Source organism: Scyliorhinus torazame, chromosome 5 (genome assembly GCF_047496885.1).
Source record: "Scyliorhinus torazame isolate Kashiwa2021f chromosome 5, sScyTor2.1, whole genome shotgun sequence".
Lineage (NCBI taxonomy): Eukaryota > Metazoa > Chordata > Chondrichthyes > Carcharhiniformes > Scyliorhinidae > Scyliorhinus > Scyliorhinus torazame.
The window spans coordinates 86,554,719-86,575,043 of record NC_092711.1 but is presented as its reverse complement, the minus strand read 5'-3'; the positions used below and the strand labels follow the sequence as shown (position 1 = coordinate 86,575,043).

Here is a 20,325-nt window from a genome sequence, read left to right as displayed (position 1 = left end):
GCTCTGAATATCATCGGCGAGAAGGAGAAATGTTTGTCCGATCTGTCGGCTTCAAAAGATTTTAAACGTGCATGTAATTGGAAAAGCACCGAGACCCAAACAACACACCCGAGTGAGAGTGTTCCAGTGAAATGAAAATGAAAATCGCTTATTGTCACAAGTAGGCTTCAAATGAAGTTACTGTGAAAAGCCCTTAGTCGCCACATTCTGGCGCCTTTTCGGGGAGGCTGGTACGGGAATTGAACCGTGCTGCTGGCCTGCCTTCAAAACCAGCGATTTAGCCCTGTGCTAAACCAGACCCTAACTGACTGTGCAAAGAGCTTAAACCAGTTACGCAGCCTGAAAAAACATCACACCGTTCACAGTGAGGAGAGACAGTGCACATGTTCTGTGTGTAGACGAGGCTTCCACTGATTGTCCAATCTGGAGAGACACCAGGAGACCCAAAACATGGAGAAGCCGTGGAAATGTGGGGACTGTGGGAAGGGATTCGGAGCCCCATCTGTGCTGGAGATTCATCGCCGCAGTCACACTGGGGAGAGGCCATTCAGCTGCTCTCAGTGTGGGAAGGCATTCATTGATTCATCCACCCTGCGGAAACATCTGCGAGTTCACACTGGGGAGAGGCCATTCACCTGCTCTCAGTGTGGGAAGGGATTCATTCAGTTATCCACCCTGCGGACACACCAGCGAGTTCACACTGGCGATAGACCATTCACCTGCTCTCAGTGTGGGAAGGGATTTACTCAGTTATCCACCCTGCGGACACACCAGCGAGTTCACACTGCGGAGAGACCGTTCACCTGTTCTCAGTGTGGGAAGGGATTCATTGATTCATTCACCTTGCTGAGACACCAGCAGGTTCACACTGGGGAGAGGCCGTTCACCTGCTCTCAGTGTGGGAAGGGATTCACTCAGTTATCTACCCTGCAGAGACATCAGCGGGTTCACACTGGGGAGAGACCGTTCACCTGCTCTCAGTGTGGGAAGGGATTTAGTGATTCATCCACCTTGCTGAGACATCAGCGAATTCACACTGGGGATAGGCCATTCACCTGCTCTCAGTGTGGGAAGGGATTCACTCAGTCATCCAGTCTGCAGACACACCAACAAATTCACACTGGGGAGAGGCCATTCACCTGCTCTCAGTGTGGGAATGGATTCACACAGTCATCCAGTCTGCAGACACATCAGCGAGTTCGCACTGGGGAGAGGCCATTCACCTGCTCTTAGTGTGGGAAGGGATTACATAGAAACATCGAAAATAGGAGCAGGAAGAGATCGTTTGGCCCTTGGCACCTGCTCTGACATTCATTATGATCATGGCTTATCATCCAACTCCATAGCCTAATCCCGCTTTCCCCTCCATATCCTTTGATCCCCTTCGCCCTAAGTGCTGTATCTAACTGCTTCTTGAAAACATACAGTGTATTGGCCTCAACTATTTCCTCCAGTAACAAATTCCACAAGCTCACCACTCTCTGGTTGAAGAAATTTCTCCTGATCTCTGTCTAAATGGTCTGTCCTCAGACTGCGACCTCTCGTTCTGTGCACTCCCACCATCGGGAAAATTTATCCTGCATCTACCCTGCCAAGTCCTGTTGGAATATTATAGGTTTCTATGAGATCCCCCATTCTTCTGAACTCCAGCGAATACAATCCCAACTGATTCACTCTCTCATACGTCAGTCCCACCATCCCAGGAATCAGTCTGGTAAACCTTCGCTGCACTCCCTCTGGAGCAAGAACATAATTCCTCAGATAAGGAGACCAAAACTGCACACAATATTCCAGGTATGGTCTCGCCAAGATCCTGTATATTTGCAGCAAGATATTCCTGCTCCTGTACTCTAATCCGCTCGCGGTGAAGGCTAGCATAGCATTTACCTTCTTTACCGCCTGCTGTAGCTGCATGTGTACCTTCAGTGACTGGTGTACGAGGATATCCAGGTCTCGTTGCATAGTCCCCTCTCCTAATCTATGGCCGTTCAGATAATAGTCTGCCTTCTCATTTTGTTCCCTCATCTAAATAGTTAATATATCGGGTGGCACAGTGGTTAGCACTGCTGCCTCACGGCACTGAGGATCAGTGTTCAATTCTACCCCGGATCACTGTCTGTGTGGAGACAAGTTCTCCCTGTGTCTCCGTGGATCTCAACCCCATAACCCAAAGATGTGCAGGGTCGATGAATTGGCCACACTAAATTGCCCCTTAATTAGAAAAAAGGAATTGGGTACTTTAAATTTTTTAAAAATCATTAATATATCTTGTGAATATCTGGGGTCCGAGCACCGATCCCTGCGGTACCCCACTAGTCACTGCCTGCCAATTTGAAAAAGACCATTAATTCCTACTCTTTGTTTCCTGTCTGCCAACCAGTTTTTTAAAATCCATATCAACACACTGCGCCTAATTCCATGTGCTTTTATTTTACACACTAATCTCTCATGCGGGCCAAAAGCCATCTGAAAGTCCAAATATACCACATCCACTGGCTCCTCCTCGTTAACTCTACCAGTTACACCCTCGAAGAATTCCAGTAGATTTGTCAAGCATGATTTCCCCTTCATAAATCCATGCTGACTCTGTCCGATCCTGTCACTGCTTTCTATGTTTTGTGGGGCTGCACTGTTGCTTTACAGCGCCAGGGTCCAAGGTTCGATTCCTGGCTTGGGTCACTGTCTGTGCGGAGTCTGCATGTTCTCTCCGTGTGTGTGTGTGTGCGTTCCTCCGGCCCCTCTGGTTTCCTCCCAGAAATCTCAAAAGACGTGCTGTTATATGATTTGGACATTCTGAATTCTCCCTCTGTGAACCTGAACAGACGTCGGAGTGTGACGACTCAGGGCTTTTCACAGGAACTTCATTGCAGTGTTAATGTAAGCCTACTTGTGGCAATAAAGATTATTATTATAAGTGCTTTGCTACAAAATCTTTGACAATGGATTTGAGACTTTTCCCCACTACCGATGTCAGGCTTACTGGTCTATAATTCCCTGTTTTCTCTCTATTTTTTTAAATAGGGGAACTACATAAGGCACCCTCCAATCTGCAGGATTTGTTCCAGAGTGTATAAAGTCCTGGAAGGTGACCACCAATGCATCCACTATTTCGAGAGTGATGCACGATCAATGACCACTAAAACGAGGTTGTAGTCCAACTGAAGGCTTTAATAAGCTAGGTGTTTCCCCCAGCAGCACAGGTACAGAAAGAAGGCTGCTGGGCGGCACGGGCTCTTATACCTAGCCTTTCGGGGCGAAGCTACCATACTGCTTGACCAATAGGAAACATACAATATCTACCAATGGTGTTCCAGCATTACCAAGAACCGTAATACCTCTACACAGACTACCACATTCACCCCCTGTTAAAAAAGAGTCCGGCGGGGGTGGTGGCCTGATATTACAACATGGTAACGTGGTAGAAGTTATAGTTATTATGGAGGTACCGTAATACCTCCATACAGCGTTTTTGTCTTATTGTCGTAACTATTTACAGATTCACAATTAACTATATAAACTTTAAAATGAAGCAATCAGTCGATCGGGGGCCCTGGTTGTCCTCTGTGATCGTTGAAGCTCTGGTGCTGATGCCGGTGGAGGCTCGGGCGTCTGTGACTTTGGGAGCATAGCCTCGATCTCTGTGGCAGCTTCAACACCCTTAGACGGCGCTGGTGGGGAAACGGGTTGACCTGAGAAGGGAGCGTCTGCGGGGTGCGTCTGTGGGCGGGGGGGCTTGACAGGGCCGGCGGAAGGACCGATCCTCCTGGGACGGGGGCACCTGTGAGCGGGAGGGTGGGACTGGTGGCTGGGGTGTGCGTGGGGCTGCGGCGGGTGCCAGGCACAAAATGGCGGTGCCCATCCATCGCACGTGGCGTCCGCAGGACAAGATGGCGGCACCCGGGGGCCGCATGTGGCCCTGGAGGAGGAAGATGGTGGCGCTCGCTGGCCGCATGGGGACTGTGGAGAGGGTTGTGGTGGCGGTCCGCAATCGCCACCGGAGACTGCAGCGACCGTCCGGGCCTGGCATACCACCAGGAAGTGGCCCTTTTTACCGCATCCCTTGCAGGTGGATGCGCGGGCCGGACAGCGCTGCCAGGGGTGCATGGCCTGCCCGCAAAAGTAGCAGCGGGGCCCCCCGGGGTTGCCAGGCCGCCTTGCAGCACAAGCTTGTGGGGGGGTTGGGAAATGTCTCGGGGTCGGCCACGGTGGGTGGGGGGTTCCACGCTGCCCAGGGGGCTGCCACATGGTCGGGGACGTAAGCGCGGTCGATTCAGGAAGCCACATCCAGGGAGCCTGCAATGGCCTGTGCCTCATTGAGGTCTCGGGTGTCTTTCTCCAGCAATTGCTGGCGGATTTGGGAGGACAGCATACCTGCAACAAAAGCGTCCCGGATCAAAAGTTCTGTGTGGTCGCTCGCCGAAACTTGCGGGCAGCTGCAGGTTCTCCCCAACACCAGGAGCGCACTGTAGAATTCTTCCAGTGATTTCCCCAGGGATTTGTTGCCTCGTTGCTCGCAGATGTCGGGCGTAGACCTGGTTTACCCGGCGAATATAATGTCCTTTTAGCAGCTCCAATGCAGCATCAAAGTCGTCCGTGGCCTCGATGAGGGTGTAAATTTCTGGGCTCACCCTTGAGTGCAGGATTTGCAATTTCTGTTCTCCCGTGGGTGTGTTTTCGGCTGTTCCGAGATATCCGTTAAAACACGCCAGCCAGTGCTTGACGGTTGCTGCGGAGTTTGCCACGTGGGGGCTAAGTTGCAGACACTCCGGCTTGATTCGGAGCTCCATCCTTTTAAATCTACCTTATTAAAGTGATGCACGATCAATCACCACGAAAGCAAGGTTGGAGTCCAACTGAAGGCTTTAATAAGCTAGATGTTTCCCCCAGCAGCTCAGGTACAGAAAGAATGCTGCTGGGGCGGCACGGGCTCTTATACCCCGCCTTGCAGGGCAGAACTACCATACAGCTTGACCAATAAGAAACATACAATATCTACCAATGGTGTTCCAGCATTACCAGGTACCGTAATATCTCTACACAGACTACCACAGAGAGTCACTTCTTTAAGTACTTTGAGTTGCAGATTATCAGGCCCTGGGGATTTATCAGCCTTCAATCCCATCAATTTCCCCAACACCACTTCGCTACTAATATTGATCTCCTTCAGTTCCTCCCTCTCACTAAATCCTGCGTCCCCAACATTTCTGTGTCTGATTTGTGTCCACATTTCTGAAGACAGAACCAAAATATGTATTTATTTGCTCACCCATTTCTTTGTCCCCTATTATACATTCCCCTGTTTCTGACTAAGGAAGCTACGTTTGTCTTCACCAATCCTTTCCTCGTCATATACCTATAGAAACTTTAACAATCAGCCTAATTTCCTGTTTTGTGCCATTCCCAACATCACCACTGCAGTTTGGGGTCTGTATACGATGCCCACTTATTATTTTGCCCCTTGGTGTTTCTCAGCTCTACCCATACAGATTGCACATTGTCAGAGCTAATATCCTTCCTCACTATTGCATTAATTTCCTCTTTAACCAGCACTGCCACTCCACTGCCTTTTCCTTTTTGTCTCTCCTTCCTAAATACTGAATATATTCAGTTCCCATCCCTGGTCATCCTGCAGCCATGTCTCCATAATCCCCATTATCTCACACCCGTTCACATCTATTTGCACAATTCACTTGGTTATGCCATCTGCAGTCACACCAGGGAGTTCATACTGGGGAGAGGCCATTCACCTGCCCTCAATGTGCGAAGGGATTTAGTAATTCATCGCTCTTTCTGAGACACCAACAAGTTTGCAACTGATTACAGGGATTGGATTCTGCTGTTATTGTTTCTGTTCTCAATTACATCCAGGACTGCATTTTGTTCATTCTGTTGGTCAATGGGGATGGTCAGAGGATTTCTTTCTGCTGGACTGGCCAGTCTCACGACTTCGTCTCCAGTGGCCTGATTCTCTCTGAGCCTTCTTGCGAACATCTGGTTTCACATTTCACAAGGGTGAAAGAGTGAGGTTAGAAGATGTTTCATTACCATTTCTGTTTGGAAACCGCAAAAATCATGCCACATTGCCATGAAGATGGGCTATGGTGCTTACATGGTTCTTTTGTTTAATTTATCTCGGTGCTTTTCACAGAAGAAAACGGGCAAGTTGTCTGAGGTGCCCTGGGAAACAACATTAAATAGTATGGTGGGAGACGGGCAATCTCAGGCAATATTTAAGGAATTATTACAGATTGACACGGGGATCAGTTAGCTCAGTTGGCTGGTTTGTGCTGAGTGACACCAACAGCACAGGTTAAATTCCCATACTGGCTGAGGGTAGCCATGGATTGTGTCCGTATTTATGCTCCACATGATCCTCCACCCACCCCTCTATATCTCCCCCATCAGCATCTCCTATTCTTTCTCTCTCATGTATGTATCTAGCTTTACGTTCAGTGTATTCATGCTGTTCACTTCAACCACTCGCTGTGGTAGTGAGTTCCACATTCTCACCACTCGCTGGGTAAAGAGGTTTCTACTGAAATTCCTATTGGATTATTGAATTCCTTCATAATCTTAAAGATTTCCATCCGGGCACCCATCAGTCTTCTCTTTTCCAGAAAAAAGCAGCCCCAGCCTAACCTGAGTGTTAAATGCTCTCAGTTCTGTATATTATGAATCTTTGTTGCACCTTATCCAGTGCCTCTATTTCCTTTTTCTAAATGGAGATCACCAATGTTGAAAGTTCTCCCAGTGCAGTCTAACCCTGGACTTATCAATTCTACCCTTTAGAGTGGAAACCTATATATGGGCCCCACACTTTAGGAAATATGTCAAGTACTTAGAGAGGGTGTAGAGGACATTTACAAGAATCATAGATCATAGATTATCATAGAATTTATAATGCATAAGAAGGCCATTCGGCCCATCGAGTCTGCACCGGTCCCCGGAAAGAGCACCCCTCCCAAGGTCAACACCTCCACCCTATGCCCATAACCCAGTAACCCCACCCAACACTAAGGGCAATTTTGGACACTAAGGGCAATTTACCATGGCCAATCCACCTAACCTGCACATCTTTGGACTGGAATGGCACCAGAGATGAGGGACTCCAGTTAGTTGGAGACTGGAGCAGCTGAATTTCTCTCCTGAGATCACAGCATCTGGAGGGTGGGGGATGGGGCCATTCAGCCCTTTGGGACCATGTCAGCTCCCTGTGGAGGAAACCAGTCTGTCCATTGTCCCGTTCTATCCCCGAATCCCTGTACGTTTATTTCTCTCAGTGCCTTTCCAATTGAAATCCTTCCGTCATCTCTGCATCTCCTACCCTCATAGGCAGTAGGTTCCAGGTTGTTACCACTCCCTTTACATGTACACAAGGCTGCTAGAGCACAGAGGAGTCTATTTGGCCCATTTTCCCCGTGCCAGCTCTTTGTACAGCGACCCATTAATCCCAGAGTTTGACTGTTTTGTTTTCTTTTTCAGAATGTACCAAATTCCCTTTTGGAAGTTACAGTCCAATGAGATTCTGGCACCATTTATAGACCGTGCATTCCAAATCACAACAACTCGCTGTGTTTTACAACAAATAATTGTGCATATGGTGTGTCTGGAGTTTCACAGAGTATTCAAAATGGTGTCAACACTGTGGTTATTACACAAAATTAAGACTCTACCTTTATCAATTATTTTGGTGAGGACACAGAGTGTAATATGTCCGGGTGTAGGGACAGTGAGAACAAATGTACATTTCTATAAAACCTCACTCCCACTGGACCTCCTAAAGTGTTTTAAAGCCAATGGAGTACTTTTGAAATATATTCACTGTTGTAATGTAGGAAGCTATAAGTACGCATGTGTAGTCACGTTTAGTTTTTAAAATTGTGGGTGGCACGGTGGTGCAGTGGTTAACACTGCTGCCTACAGCACTGAGGACCCATGTTTGAAGCCTGGCCCTGGGTCACTGTCCGTGTTTGCATATTCTTCCTGTGTCTGCATGGGTTTCACCCCCACAACCCAAAGATGTGCAGGTTAGGTCGATTGACCACACTAAATTGCCCCTTCGTTTGAAAAAATAATAATTGGGTACTCTAAATTTTTTTGAAAATAGTTTTGAAATTGTTATTTTCAGAGTGTATTCACTATCATTAGTAACAAGGTCAAGGAAGCTCTTTTATACCTCGAACATGGGGCTTTATGCAGCCACTTCACCTCCTGTACCTTTCTATATTAACTATGTCGACTTCATAGAAAATATACAGACACACATACACACCAATATATTCTACAAACACACATACCAGGCACTCGTGGATACACCAACACCCAAGCAAACACATATGGGACATGTCCTGTCCTATCGGGCAAACTTAAGGGAAGCAGAGAGAGACTGGTGAAAATTGACATATAGGAAACAGTGAGGACAGGGAGAAACTGGGGAAAATAGAAATATAAGAATAATAGGGAGGATAGTAACAAATTCCAGGAGAACAGAATGAGACTGGGGGAATGGAAATATAGGAAACAGTGAGGCTGATCATAACAAATTTCAGGATGACACCGAGATAGACTGGGGAAAATTGAAATACAGGAATAGTGGGGAGGATAGTAACAAATTCCAGGAGAACAGAGAGAGACTGGGGAAATGGAAATATAGGAAACAGTGAGACTGATCACAACAAACTTCAGGAGGACAAAGAGAGAGACTGAGGGAAATGGCAGACACCTAGCAGATCAAATGTACAAACCATAATGCTGAAATCTTAACCAACTTGGGTACAATGTCTGAATAATCTGGATGGAGAGACACAACACAGATGGGAAACTGATTTAAACAGTACGGAGAATAAAATAAGAGAGAAATTACCAGCAAGAAATGCACGGAGAAAAAATTGAGATTGGCTGAATACAGGAGCAGTAAAACAAAACTGGAGACATGAAACATTTGTTATTAATATTGGTGGAATAAATCAGTCTGGGATCAATCAGTTGAAAGACATTTTACTAAAATATGTGTGTGATGTAATAAACATGAAATACACACACAATTCACGTTTATGTTGCATTCTGGCAGGTCAATTAACCATGAATCAGAGGACCAGTGGTTTCACAACTGTCAGTGTGTTATGGAATGCTATTTTGCAGTGCCATTGATTCATGTCGAGAAAAGCAGATCATTCCTGTTTTGACTGTGGGAATTACAGCTGTGTTTTGGGATTAAATTGGAGAGACGAGCATAAAAATGTCAGCAATCAACTATTTAAATATTGGGACAGTTAATGTTCCTGTGAAGGGTTATGGAATGTTGTCATTACTGTTAAGGTGCTATAAAGTGCAAGTCACTGACTGGGAATGAACGGACTTCCTCTCTGATCTGGGAACCCATGATACACTCATGTTGTTATATGGATCTTACGGTTGATTCCCTTAATTCGTATTCCTTTAATTTTCTCTTTATTATTTTGGACCATTGAGACATACATTTAACTCGAGCAGAGGAAGTAAGCAACTCAAAGTGTCAAAACTGTACACTGTGTTATCAAGTTTTCTATTTTGGACAGACAAATCCAGACTTTATGGCACCCTAGAGATATAAGGGGTTTGTTCCAATTGGTTGACTGGTGATCAATGGATTGGCTAGGGACAGTATTCCACCCGGCAACAGCTAGCGATTTGTTCTTATCAGGTGTAGTTTTTCAGAGAAAACCCAGGCGAAGCCACTGGACCCTCACGGTGGAAGCAGCTTTCTCACTCTGCTCTCCTGCGTACTGTCTGAAGGCATGAAACTTCTAGACCCTGGAAGAAGAAACTTTCTCTCTCTCAAATGCTGGTTGCCTGCTCGTTCTGTGAGTCTACTGTGAAAACCATTGCAAACTGAATGTAAAGGCAACATCCATCTTAAAGCCTAGAGTGAAGGAACTAACTGCAATACTTCCATCTGAAACAGACTCTTAACCTTTTATTGTCGGCATTAAGTTCACACTCTCTTTCCCCTCTGTGTTTGTTTGTCTGTCTATGTGTAGAGGGTGGGGTGAGTTCAGGGGAGATGGTTGAGAGTTATATATTAGATAGAATTTTTCTAAAAATAAATTTAGAGCACCCAATTATTTTTTTCCAATTAAGGGGCAATTTAGCATAGCCAATACACCTAACCTGCACATCTTTGGGTTGTGGGGGTGAAACCTACACAGACACGGGGAGAATGTACAAACTCCACATGGACAATGACCCAGGGCTGGGATTCGTACCCGGGTTCTCAGCGCCGTAGTCCCAGTCATTGGATAGTAGAATTAACCAGTTGCATGTGTTGCCTATTTAATTATAGTTACTGTTAATAATATAAGGTTAATAGTGTTTAAATTTACAAGGCCAGGTGACTGTAGTTATTGGCCATCTGAAGACATGGGGTATTTTAAGATAAAAGTTAAATTTCATTGTGTTGTGACTCCTTGTCAAGTGGGGCTGGAATTGACCACGCACTGGCCCAGGGTGTCATGACACTGCAGATTGACCACTCAGCAGCTCAATGTGGGAAGAGCTGCTCTCGGTCATATCATTTACTGACAGATAGCACAGTCACACTGGAGAGAGACCATTCAAATACTTTGTAAGCCAGGACATCTTGCTATTATTCCAGCGGAACATGCCCTAGTTTAAAGATTCAAAGGTTTCATGCATGATCAGCACATTCTTACTGGAGAGTGGCTGTTTAAATGTTCTCTGTGTTGGAATAGATTCACTTGTTGATCGAACCTGCTGAGATACCACGAAGTATGGTAGCACAGTGGTTAGCACCGTTGCTTAACAGCACCAGGGTCCCAGGTTTGATTTCCACTTGAGTCACTGTCTGGCAGAGTCTGCACGTTCTCCCCGTGTCTTTGTGGGTTTCCTAACACAAGTCCCGAAAGACATGGTGTTAGGTAATTTGGACGTTCTGAATTCTGCTTCAGTGTATTCGAACAGGCCCTTGGGATTTTCACAGTAACTGTATTGCAGTGTTAATCTAAGCCTACTTGTGGCAATAATAAAGATTATTATTATCCATTTGTGCCGAGCGGGATGGTTTTGTCTATTTATTTCCACTGTGTCTCACAATTTCAGACCAACTCCAAAAGAGAATTGGGTCGTGCTTTTGCGTTTCTGTATGGTCCTTCAGTCCCAGTCGACATCCAACAACAAATAAATCTTTTCAACCATGATCTTCAATGGCGGGCATTTTGCCCAGCATGCCACGCGGCAGAGACTCCCGGATATGGACAAGAGACCATCGCGCAGGTGCGGAACAGCCCAGTGTAAGGAACATGCGCAGTGGGGGTGATGGGGAGCAGCTTGTTTCTGGTCTCCACAGCGGGTAAGGTAACAGTGTGCCCGAGAGAGCAATGCGCGCTGTGGGTGGGCGGAAAGACTTGATAAACACTCAGTGAAGACCTCAAACCGCGAATAAGAAACTCTCAACCCTGCGGCGCGCTTCCCAGGGCCGCAGCATTTCCGGCAGGGGCCAGGCCAGTGTTAATGTTAAAGGAGCAGCAGGACGCATGCGCGCCGAACTCTGTCCTGTCAGCAGGAGGAGAGAATGTTGTTAATTTCTCTCCTTCACTGACAGGGATGAACAAAAGAACAAAGGAAAGTAGAGCACAGGAACAGGCCCTTCGGCCCTCCAAGCCCGTGCCGACCATGCTGCCCGACTAAACTACAATCTAAACTACAATGGATTCATCAGAATCTGGATATTATTGAGCTTTGAATTTTAGCATTAAAGTTCCAGGTCATTACCACTCACTGGGTGTAATTTATTCATCACATCCCCACCACCACCAAATCGTAAATCTGCCCTGAAATCATTGTATGATCGGATAATGGGGATGTTTCTTTATCTACCTTATCTAGACATATCATAAACTATCCAACCCTATCAGAAACTGGTACACCTCTATCAAATCTCCCCTCTGCCATTTGCTCCAAGGAGAACAACCCACTTATGGACTGACTTGATTGACACTACACCCCTGTATGCTTCACCCGATGGCAGTGTTTATGTAGTTACATTGTGTACATTGTGTTGCCCTGTTATGTATTTCTTTTCTTTTCATGGACTTAATGATCTGTTGAGCTGCTCGCAGAAAAATACTTTTCACTGTATCTCGGTACATGTGACAATAAACAAAATCCAAATCCAACCTAACATTGCAACTATAATCCCTCATCCCTGGAACCATTCTGGTAAATCTCCTTTGCACCCTTTCAAAGACCCTCACATCCTCCATACTGTGTGGTGATCACTGGTTTGCACCGACCCAGATGTTCTGTCTTCCTGTCTGTGATGTCATCACACACCCACAATTGCACAGTGACATCACTCCCACTCCCCGGGTGACTCCTCAATGGTGTCACTAACAAGACCAACAGCAAATATTGCCAAACCCCAGTTCGTGAGATTATAACGTTTGAGCTTCTTGAACCGCTGCAGTCTGTGTGGTGAAGGTGCTCCACCAATGATGTTAGATAAGGAGTTACAGGTTATTCACCCAGTGATGATGAAGGAACAGTGGTGATATATGTCCAAATCATTATGCGCTGATCTATTTATATTGAGCCTTTAAGGTAATGAAACATCCCTCGATATTTCACAGAAATGTTATCAAACAACATTGACACTGAGCCACGTAAGGAAGATATTAAGGCTGATGGCCAAAAGTTTGATCAAAGAGGTAGGTTTGAAGGAATATCCTAAAGGAGGAAAGTTGGATTGAGAGGCGGAAAGGTTTAGGGAGGAAATTCCACAATTTATGGCCTTGGGAAAATGAAGGTGCAGCCACAAATGGTGGCACAGTTAATATCAGAATGTTCAGGAATTAGAGGAAGTGCAGCTCTCCCAGAAGGTTGTGAGGCTGGAGGAGATTACAGCGGTCGGTCTGTGAGCATAGGGGTGATGGGTGAACAGGACTTGGTGTGAGTAAGCACACAGGCAGCAGAGTTTTGTGTGACCCCAGGATTACAGGGAGGATGAATCTGGGAGGCTGGCCGGGAGTGTGTAGGATAATAAGTTGAGAGGTAACAGGAATGGATCAGAGTTTCAGCAATAGATGAACTCGGATTAGGGTGCAGTTGGGTGAAGTTCCTGATGTGGAAATGGTGGTCTTGGTGATGATGGGGATTTGTGCTTGTACACTCATCTTGGGGTCAAATATTATTCTGAAGTTGTGAAGAGTTTGCGTCAACCTCACTCAGTTGCCAGGGAGAGGGTTGGAGTTGGTGTTCAGGGAGTGGAGTTTGTAGCGGGGACTGAAGACAATGACTTCATTTTCCCAGGATTTAAATGGAGGAAATTCCAGTTCCTCTTGTACTGGGTCAGACTAGTCAGGCTGCTGTGTGATTTTGAGGGGAACTTAAAGGTGATGGTGTTAACATACATCACAAAGGGGGACACATTGGCGTAGTGGTATTGTCACTGCACTTGTAATCCAGAGACCCAGGGTAATGCTCTGGGGAAATGGGTTTGAATCCCACCAGGGCAGATGGTGGAATTTGAATTCAATAAAAATATGGAATTTTAAAAGTCTAATGACGACCATGAAACTATTGTTGATTGTTGTAAAAACCCATCTGGTAAATGTCCTTGAAGGAAATCTGTCATCCTTATCCAGTCTGGCCTCCGTGTGGAAGCACCCACAGCAATGAGGTTGAGTCTTAAATGCCTCTGAATGGCTGAGCACTCAGCTCTTTCTTGGTGGTGGTAGAGCTTCAGAGTTTGGAGATTCTAAGTTCTGTTTGAGTTGAAGACATAAAGGACCGAGTCTTCTGTAGATCCAGACCAGGTGATAGGTTCTCTTCCCTGAAGGACATCAGTGAACCAGCTGGGTTTTTCTGACAATCCAGCAGTTTTCATGGTCACTTTTTCCCAGTGCCGGCCCCACAAATGACCAGATTCATTCAGCTCAATTTCACAACCTGCCTTTGTGTTTTTGTGGGTTCTCTCTCACTCCCTATTTTCTGTTTTAAATCAATTTCACAGGGTATGAGAAGGGGATTTGTTGGGAAACTCAATTCGAACATCGCATCAGGATCTGACAGTCACCCAATTTATTGTGACTTTATATCATCGAATTTCGAACATGGAAGGAAAAAGCATCGTTCACAGTGGGGAGAAACCGTACACGTGTTGTGTGTGTGGACGAGGATTCAGTCGATCATCTGGGCTGTCAAAACATAAATGCAGTCAGACCAGACATAAACCGTTGAAATGTGGGGACTGTGGGAATGGATTCAGATACCCGTCTGAGTTGGAAACCCATCAACGCAGTCACACTGGAGAGAGGCCGTTCACCTGCACTGTGCGTGGGAAGGGATTCATGAAGTCAAAGAGCCTGGTAAAACACCAGCAAATTCACACTGAAGTGAAACTGTTTAAGTGTCGAGACTGCGGGAAGTGCTTTAAAGGTTCCAGCGAACTTATGTCCCACCAACGTATTCACACTGACGAGAGACCGTTTAGGTGCTCTCACTGTGGGACTGGGTTCAAATGGTCATCTCAACGCACTGTACACCAACGCGTTCACACTGGGGAGAGACCTTTTAAATGCTCAGACTGTGAGAAGTGCTTCAAAAGTTCCTGGGAACTTATGCGACATCGGCGTGTTCACACTAACAAGACACCGTTCAGGTGCTCTCACTGTGGGACTGGGTTCAGATGGTCCTCTCAACTCACTGTACATCAGCGCGCCCACACTGGGGAGAGGCCATTCACCTGCTCTGAGTGTGGGAAGGGATTCACTCGGTCATCCCACCTGGTTATACACCAGAGAGTTCACACTGGGGAGAAACCATTCACCTGCTCCATGTGTGGGAAGGGATTCACTACCTTATCCAACCAGCTGATACACCAGCGCACTCACACTGGGGAGAAGCCATTCATCTGTACCAGTTGTGGGAAGGGATTCATTCAGTCATCTGCCCTGCTGATACACCAGCGCACTCACACAGCGTTGGTCCCGTTCACCTGCTCCAGGGGTGGGAAGAGAGTCACTACCTTATCCAGTCTGCTGACACACCAGCGAGTTCACACGGGGGAGAGGCCATTCACCTGCTTTGTGTGTAAGAAGAGATTCACTCACTCATCCGCCCTGCTGAGACACCAGCGACTTCACGAGTAACGGCAGTGATTGGACTTTGCTGTTAATCACATCCAGGACTGAACCATGTTCATTGGGGCCTGTTTCTGATGTTGTTAATAAACCCCAGCCCAGTTATAGTAGTTAATATTGTGAATCAAAGTAAAATAAGTCAACTTTCTATTTCACCCACATCATGTTGAATCTTTTTAATATCTCGAAGACAAGTTAGTTCCTTTTGAAATGTTCTCCCTCTCCTGTCTCCTCCATCCTCCCCTCCAATAAGTGTGAGACAATCCAATCAGCTGCCTCTGCTAGTTTCCTCACTACCACCAATCCACCCGGACAAATATCTCTCCGTGTCCATCTCCTCCAGCCAGCCTCCCCACACACAGTGAGTTCATGCTGCAGAGAGAGGGTTTAAATGCTCCTGTCACAGTCTTAGCTGTAAAAACCCACATTCACTGATGGTTCACCAGTGCAGTCACTCCGGTTCCACTCCATTCACCTGCTCTCAGTGCAGGAAGAGGTTCAAGCGATTGTCCATCCTGCAGCAACATCAGTGAGTTCACACCGGGGAGAGGTCATTCACCTGTTCCATGTGTGGGGAGGGGGAGGGATTCACTCAGTCATTCAACCTGTTAACACACCAGTGAGTTTGCACTGACTGAAGATATTCTAAATGTCTGGACTGTGGAAAGTGTTATAAAATACACTGACAAGAGACTGTTCAGAATCTCTCACAGTGGGACTGATTCAAGTGAACATGTGGACTCAGTGTCCGTCAGCGCACTCACACTGGGCAGAGACTGTACAGCTATTTCATATGTGGGAAGAGATTAGCTCAGTCATCCCACCTCAACACACATCCACTTGTCCACACTTTTCAAAGTTCAGAGTGTGAGGAGAGATTTAAAATCAATCGAATCTGCTGTCACACAAACACATTCACACGAGTAAGAGGCTGTTCACCAGCTGTGTGTGCGGCAAGATATTCACTTGGTCTTCTCACCCACTGACACACCAGTGAATTCACGGTGATTAAGGGCAGCACAGTAGCACAGTGGTTAGAACAATTGCTTCACAGCTCCAGGATCATCCACATAGATGATTTGGAGTTGGGGACGAAGTGCAATGTGGCAAAGTTTGCACTTGGTCTAGGTGAATGGGCTAGGGTCTGGCAGATGGAATTCAATGTTGCCAAGTGTGAGGCTATCCATTTTGGGAGGAATAACAGCAGAATGATTATTATTTAAACGGTAAGATGTTAAAACATGCTGCTGTGCAGAGGGACCTGGGTGTGCTGGTGCACGAGTCGCAAAAAGTTGGTGTGCAGGTGCAACAGGTGATTAAGAAGGCTAATCAAGTTTTGTCTTTCATTGCTAGAGGGATGGAGTTCAAGACTAGGGAGGTTATGCTGCAATTGTATAAGGTGTTGGTGAGGCCACATCTAGAGTATTGGGTTCAGTTTTGGTCTCCTTACCTGAGAAAGGACATTTTGGCACTGGAGGGAGTGCAGAGGAGATTCACTAGGTTGATCCCAGAGTTGAGGGGATTAGATTATGACGAGAGGTTGAGTAGACTGGGACTGTACTCATTGGAGTTTAGAAGGATACGGGGGATCTTATTGAAACATATAAAATTATGAAGGGAATAGATAGGATAGATGCGGGCAGGTTGTTTCCACTGGTCGGGGAAAGCAGAACTAGGGGGCATAGCCTCAAAATAAGGGGAAGTAGATTTAGGACCGAGTTTAGGAGGAACTTCTTCACCCAAAGGGTTGTGAATCTCTGGAATTCCTTGCCCAGTGAAGCAGTTGAGGCTCCTTCTTTAAACGTTTTTAAGAAAAAGATAAATACCTTTCTAAAGAATAAAGGGATTCGGGGATATGGTGTAGGGGCCGGAGAGTGGAGCTGAGTCCACAAAGATCAGCCATGATCTCATTGAATGGCGGAGCAGGCTCGTGGGGCCAGATGGCCTACTCCTGTTCCTAGTTCTTATGTTCTTACATGTCCCAGGTTCGATTCCGGCTTGGGTCACTGTCTGTGCAGAGTCTGCACATCCTCCCCGTGTGTGCGTGGGTTTCCTCCGGGTGCTCCGGTTTCCTCCCACAGTCCAAAGATGTGCAGGTTAGGTGGATTGGCCATGATAAATTGCCCTTAGTGTCCAAAATTGCCCTTAGTGTTAGGTGGGGTTACTAATTATGGGGATAGGGTGGAGGTGTGGACCTTGGGTAGGGTGCTCTTTCCAAGAGCCGGTGCAGACTCGATGGGCCGAATGGCCTCTTTCTGCACTGTAAATTCAATGATTACAGGGGTTGGGTTCTGCTGTTATTGCTGCTGTTAATCACATCCAGGACTGAACCATGTTCATTCTGACAGTTGGAGTTTGTTTCTGCTGAGAGTAACTGGAATGAAGTTTAATATTGTGGATTAATGTCAAATAAATCAGCTTTGTTTAAACCTGTTGTGTATTTTGTCTTTCCCACCTGAGTGTTTAACTTCACCTGTCTGGAGTTCAGAAAGGACAATCTGGGAGGATCACACGGCAGGAACAGAACTTCAGCCTGGACACAGTCCTTCAGGGTCACACAGAGAGGGACAAATGACACTTTGATCTTTGTCATCTCTCTTCACTGACAGCAAAGTCCCCGTGTGGGTTAATCCTGAGGTGTGTAAGAAATGTGTCCCAGCTGCTCTCTTCCATGGTTCAGCGCTCCTAGACGCGGCACAGAAGCTCCTTTATAATTTGTTCAGAGTCAGGAAGAACAATGGTGAATGCTGGAAATGTGCTGTCAAATCAGAGATTGGTGTAAAACTGGGATCTGCTCCTGACTGAAAGTGAAACAGCAGCTTTCAGCTTCCAGTCTGTAAATAGCACAAAGATATAAAATGTCTGAATCTGCCAATTTAAGGTAATAAAATCAAGTTTCACCTGGAACCTTTAACCATCTCTCATACTCAGTCGCTGTGATCTAATTAGTGTTTATTATTGGTCCAGAATAACCACTCTTTCACCTTCCATTGACTTCAAATGTACTGGAAACTGACAGTTGGAATCCGTCAATATTTGAAAGATATTTACAAATGATTTGAGAGTTTCTTACAGTTGGGATCTTTCTCTGTTCTGTCCATTCGAGGTGTTTGATAACAGACTTTCTCCTGTGAATATCCAGCTGGAGTTTTGGGCCCTGATGTGTTTCCTTGTTCATCTTGTTGACTCTAAACATTGAATCTTGTGGTTTCAGACACCAGAGAATCAAAACTCCCAACAACAGACTGTCCTTCACTGACAATCAGACCCACGCAGAATCTCTGGCTGTACTTCTTCAGAAGCTGCTTCTCAGTTTGTTTCAGCTCACCTTCCAAGCACAGTGGTTAGCACTGTTGCTTCACAGCTCCAGGATCCCAGGTTAGATTCCCGCTTGAGTCACTGTCTGTGCGGAGTCTGTACGTTCTCTGTGTCTGCATAGGTTTCCTCCAGGTGTTCCGGTTTCCTCCCACAAGTCCTGAAAGACATGCTGTTAGGTGAATTGGACATTCTGAATTCTCCCTCTGTGTACCTGAACAGGCGCCGGATTGTGGCGACTCGGTGATTTTCACAGTAACTTCATTGCAGTGTTAATGTAAGCTGACTTGTGACAGTAAAGATTATTCTAAAAACTAAAAGTCAACTAACTTCTTTTCTGCAAAATGGCTGCTACCTGAGATCCTCCCATTAATCACATCACCTTACCAAGCTGAAATCTAATTAACTCCACAGGGAACCTCCTTAATCCAAACAAAACTCCATTACCCAAGTTTTTTACAATGCCATAATTATATCTCTGACTCCCAAAAGCTTTCAAGCCTTAAAAACACTACCTTAAAATCAGTTCATAAAGGTCATCAGGGTGTAAATGTTGAGAGAGCAAATTATAGTATGATATATTCAATAAATACATGTGTAAGTAATAGGTGTTAAAATAACCAAAGAACTATGAAAACTAACTGGGGAACTTAAATTCTTTCAGTTCACAAACCAACGGTGGTTCTAAACAGTGACAGAAAGTGACTGCTTCTTTCCAGAATCTACAAGTTAAAGGTTAAACTTATTTCAAACACAAGGTTGAAGGTTTGAAACCTCACAGTTTTCTTCACACAACAGGGCCTCGAACCGAGGTATAACAGTTAATTATCAACAGGCGCCGGAATGTGGCGACTAGGGGCTTTTCACAGTAACTTCATTTGAAGCCTACTTGTGACAATATCATTTCATTTCATTTTCATTTCATTTCATTTCATTTCCAGCAATGTGGAGGCCGGCTCTTCCAGGATCTCTGTACCTCCTTTCTGGCAAAGTCTCAAACCTGCATGTATCAAAATATTTCATCCTGCTCCAGCCCATATCTTACTCCCAGCTCCTTCAATCCTGCAAACCGACCCACAAATCTTTCAGTGTCCTAATTCCTTTCTCCCCTCATCTCTGAAAATTTCCATCCCACCTCCCTGGCTCAAATCTATGGTTTCCCCCAAATCAGCATTTCCTTTGCTCCTACCCCCAACCCGAAATGTTGGTGAAACTGCCTACAAATTCGCAACAAACCTATTACTACCCGACTCCCAGGGCTGTCAGGAGCGGCGCTGTTGCTAGCGCCTTCAATCCCGACCCCCTACCCAAACTCTCTTCCATTCTGACCCACTGGGAGTCAACCAATGGCTGGGGAGTTAACAGTTCCAGACCTTAGCTCATCCAACCTTTATGGGATTTGCAGTAGTTGCTCTGTAATTAAACCGTTAAAGTGTAACTTTGTCCTGGCCTCGGGCCAGGGGATGTATTTCACTTCTCCACTTTGGCAGGAAGAATAGAAAAAACAATATTCTTGTTATTTTATGAGACAAAGTCCCATCTTCACCCTGAGATTACCCTCCATTGTCCTGTGTGTCGCTATCACTGTGCAAAGTGGGGTAGATTCAGAACACATCTCGCTAAAAACAGGGTATCCATGAGGTGCTGTGGGCCAGCAGCAGCCTGATATTCAATCACAGTCTGTAACCTCATAGGCTGAGGCTGGCATATCCCTCACTCTGCCATTACCATCAAGCCAAGGGACCAACCCTGGTTCAACATGGAGTGGAGGAGAACATGTCAGGAGCAGCAGCAGGTATTCCTAAAACAGAATCCATGATAAACAGCAGAAACAGCAGATCAGATCAAAGCTGCAGTCATAGAATCCCTACAG

The 20,325-nt window shown here is 45.9% G+C and overlaps 2 protein-coding genes across 2 annotated transcripts in view; both read left to right on the top strand.

Annotated features, from left to right (window-relative positions):
- LOC140421356 (uncharacterized) overlaps positions 1-2,914 on the top strand; it is a 54,798-nt gene extending 51,884 nt beyond the window's left edge. The window contains exon 4 of the mRNA XM_072506024.1: positions 421-2,914. Within this exon, the coding sequence (XP_072362125.1) occupies positions 421-1,233 (813 nt within the window). The 3' untranslated portion in view covers positions 1,234-2,914. The remainder of the gene's footprint in view (positions 1-420) is intronic.
- Positions 2,915-11,294: 8,380 nt separating this feature from the next.
- Positions 11,295-17,566, top strand: LOC140418775 (uncharacterized). Its single transcript, XM_072502393.1, has 2 exons — positions 11,295-11,347; positions 14,009-17,566. The coding sequence occupies exon 2, from the start codon at positions 14,109-14,111 to the stop codon at positions 15,144-15,146; it is 1,038 nt and encodes a 345-aa protein (XP_072358494.1). The 5' UTR covers positions 11,295-11,347; positions 14,009-14,108; the 3' UTR covers positions 15,147-17,566.
- Positions 17,567-20,325: the final 2,759 nt, after the last annotated feature.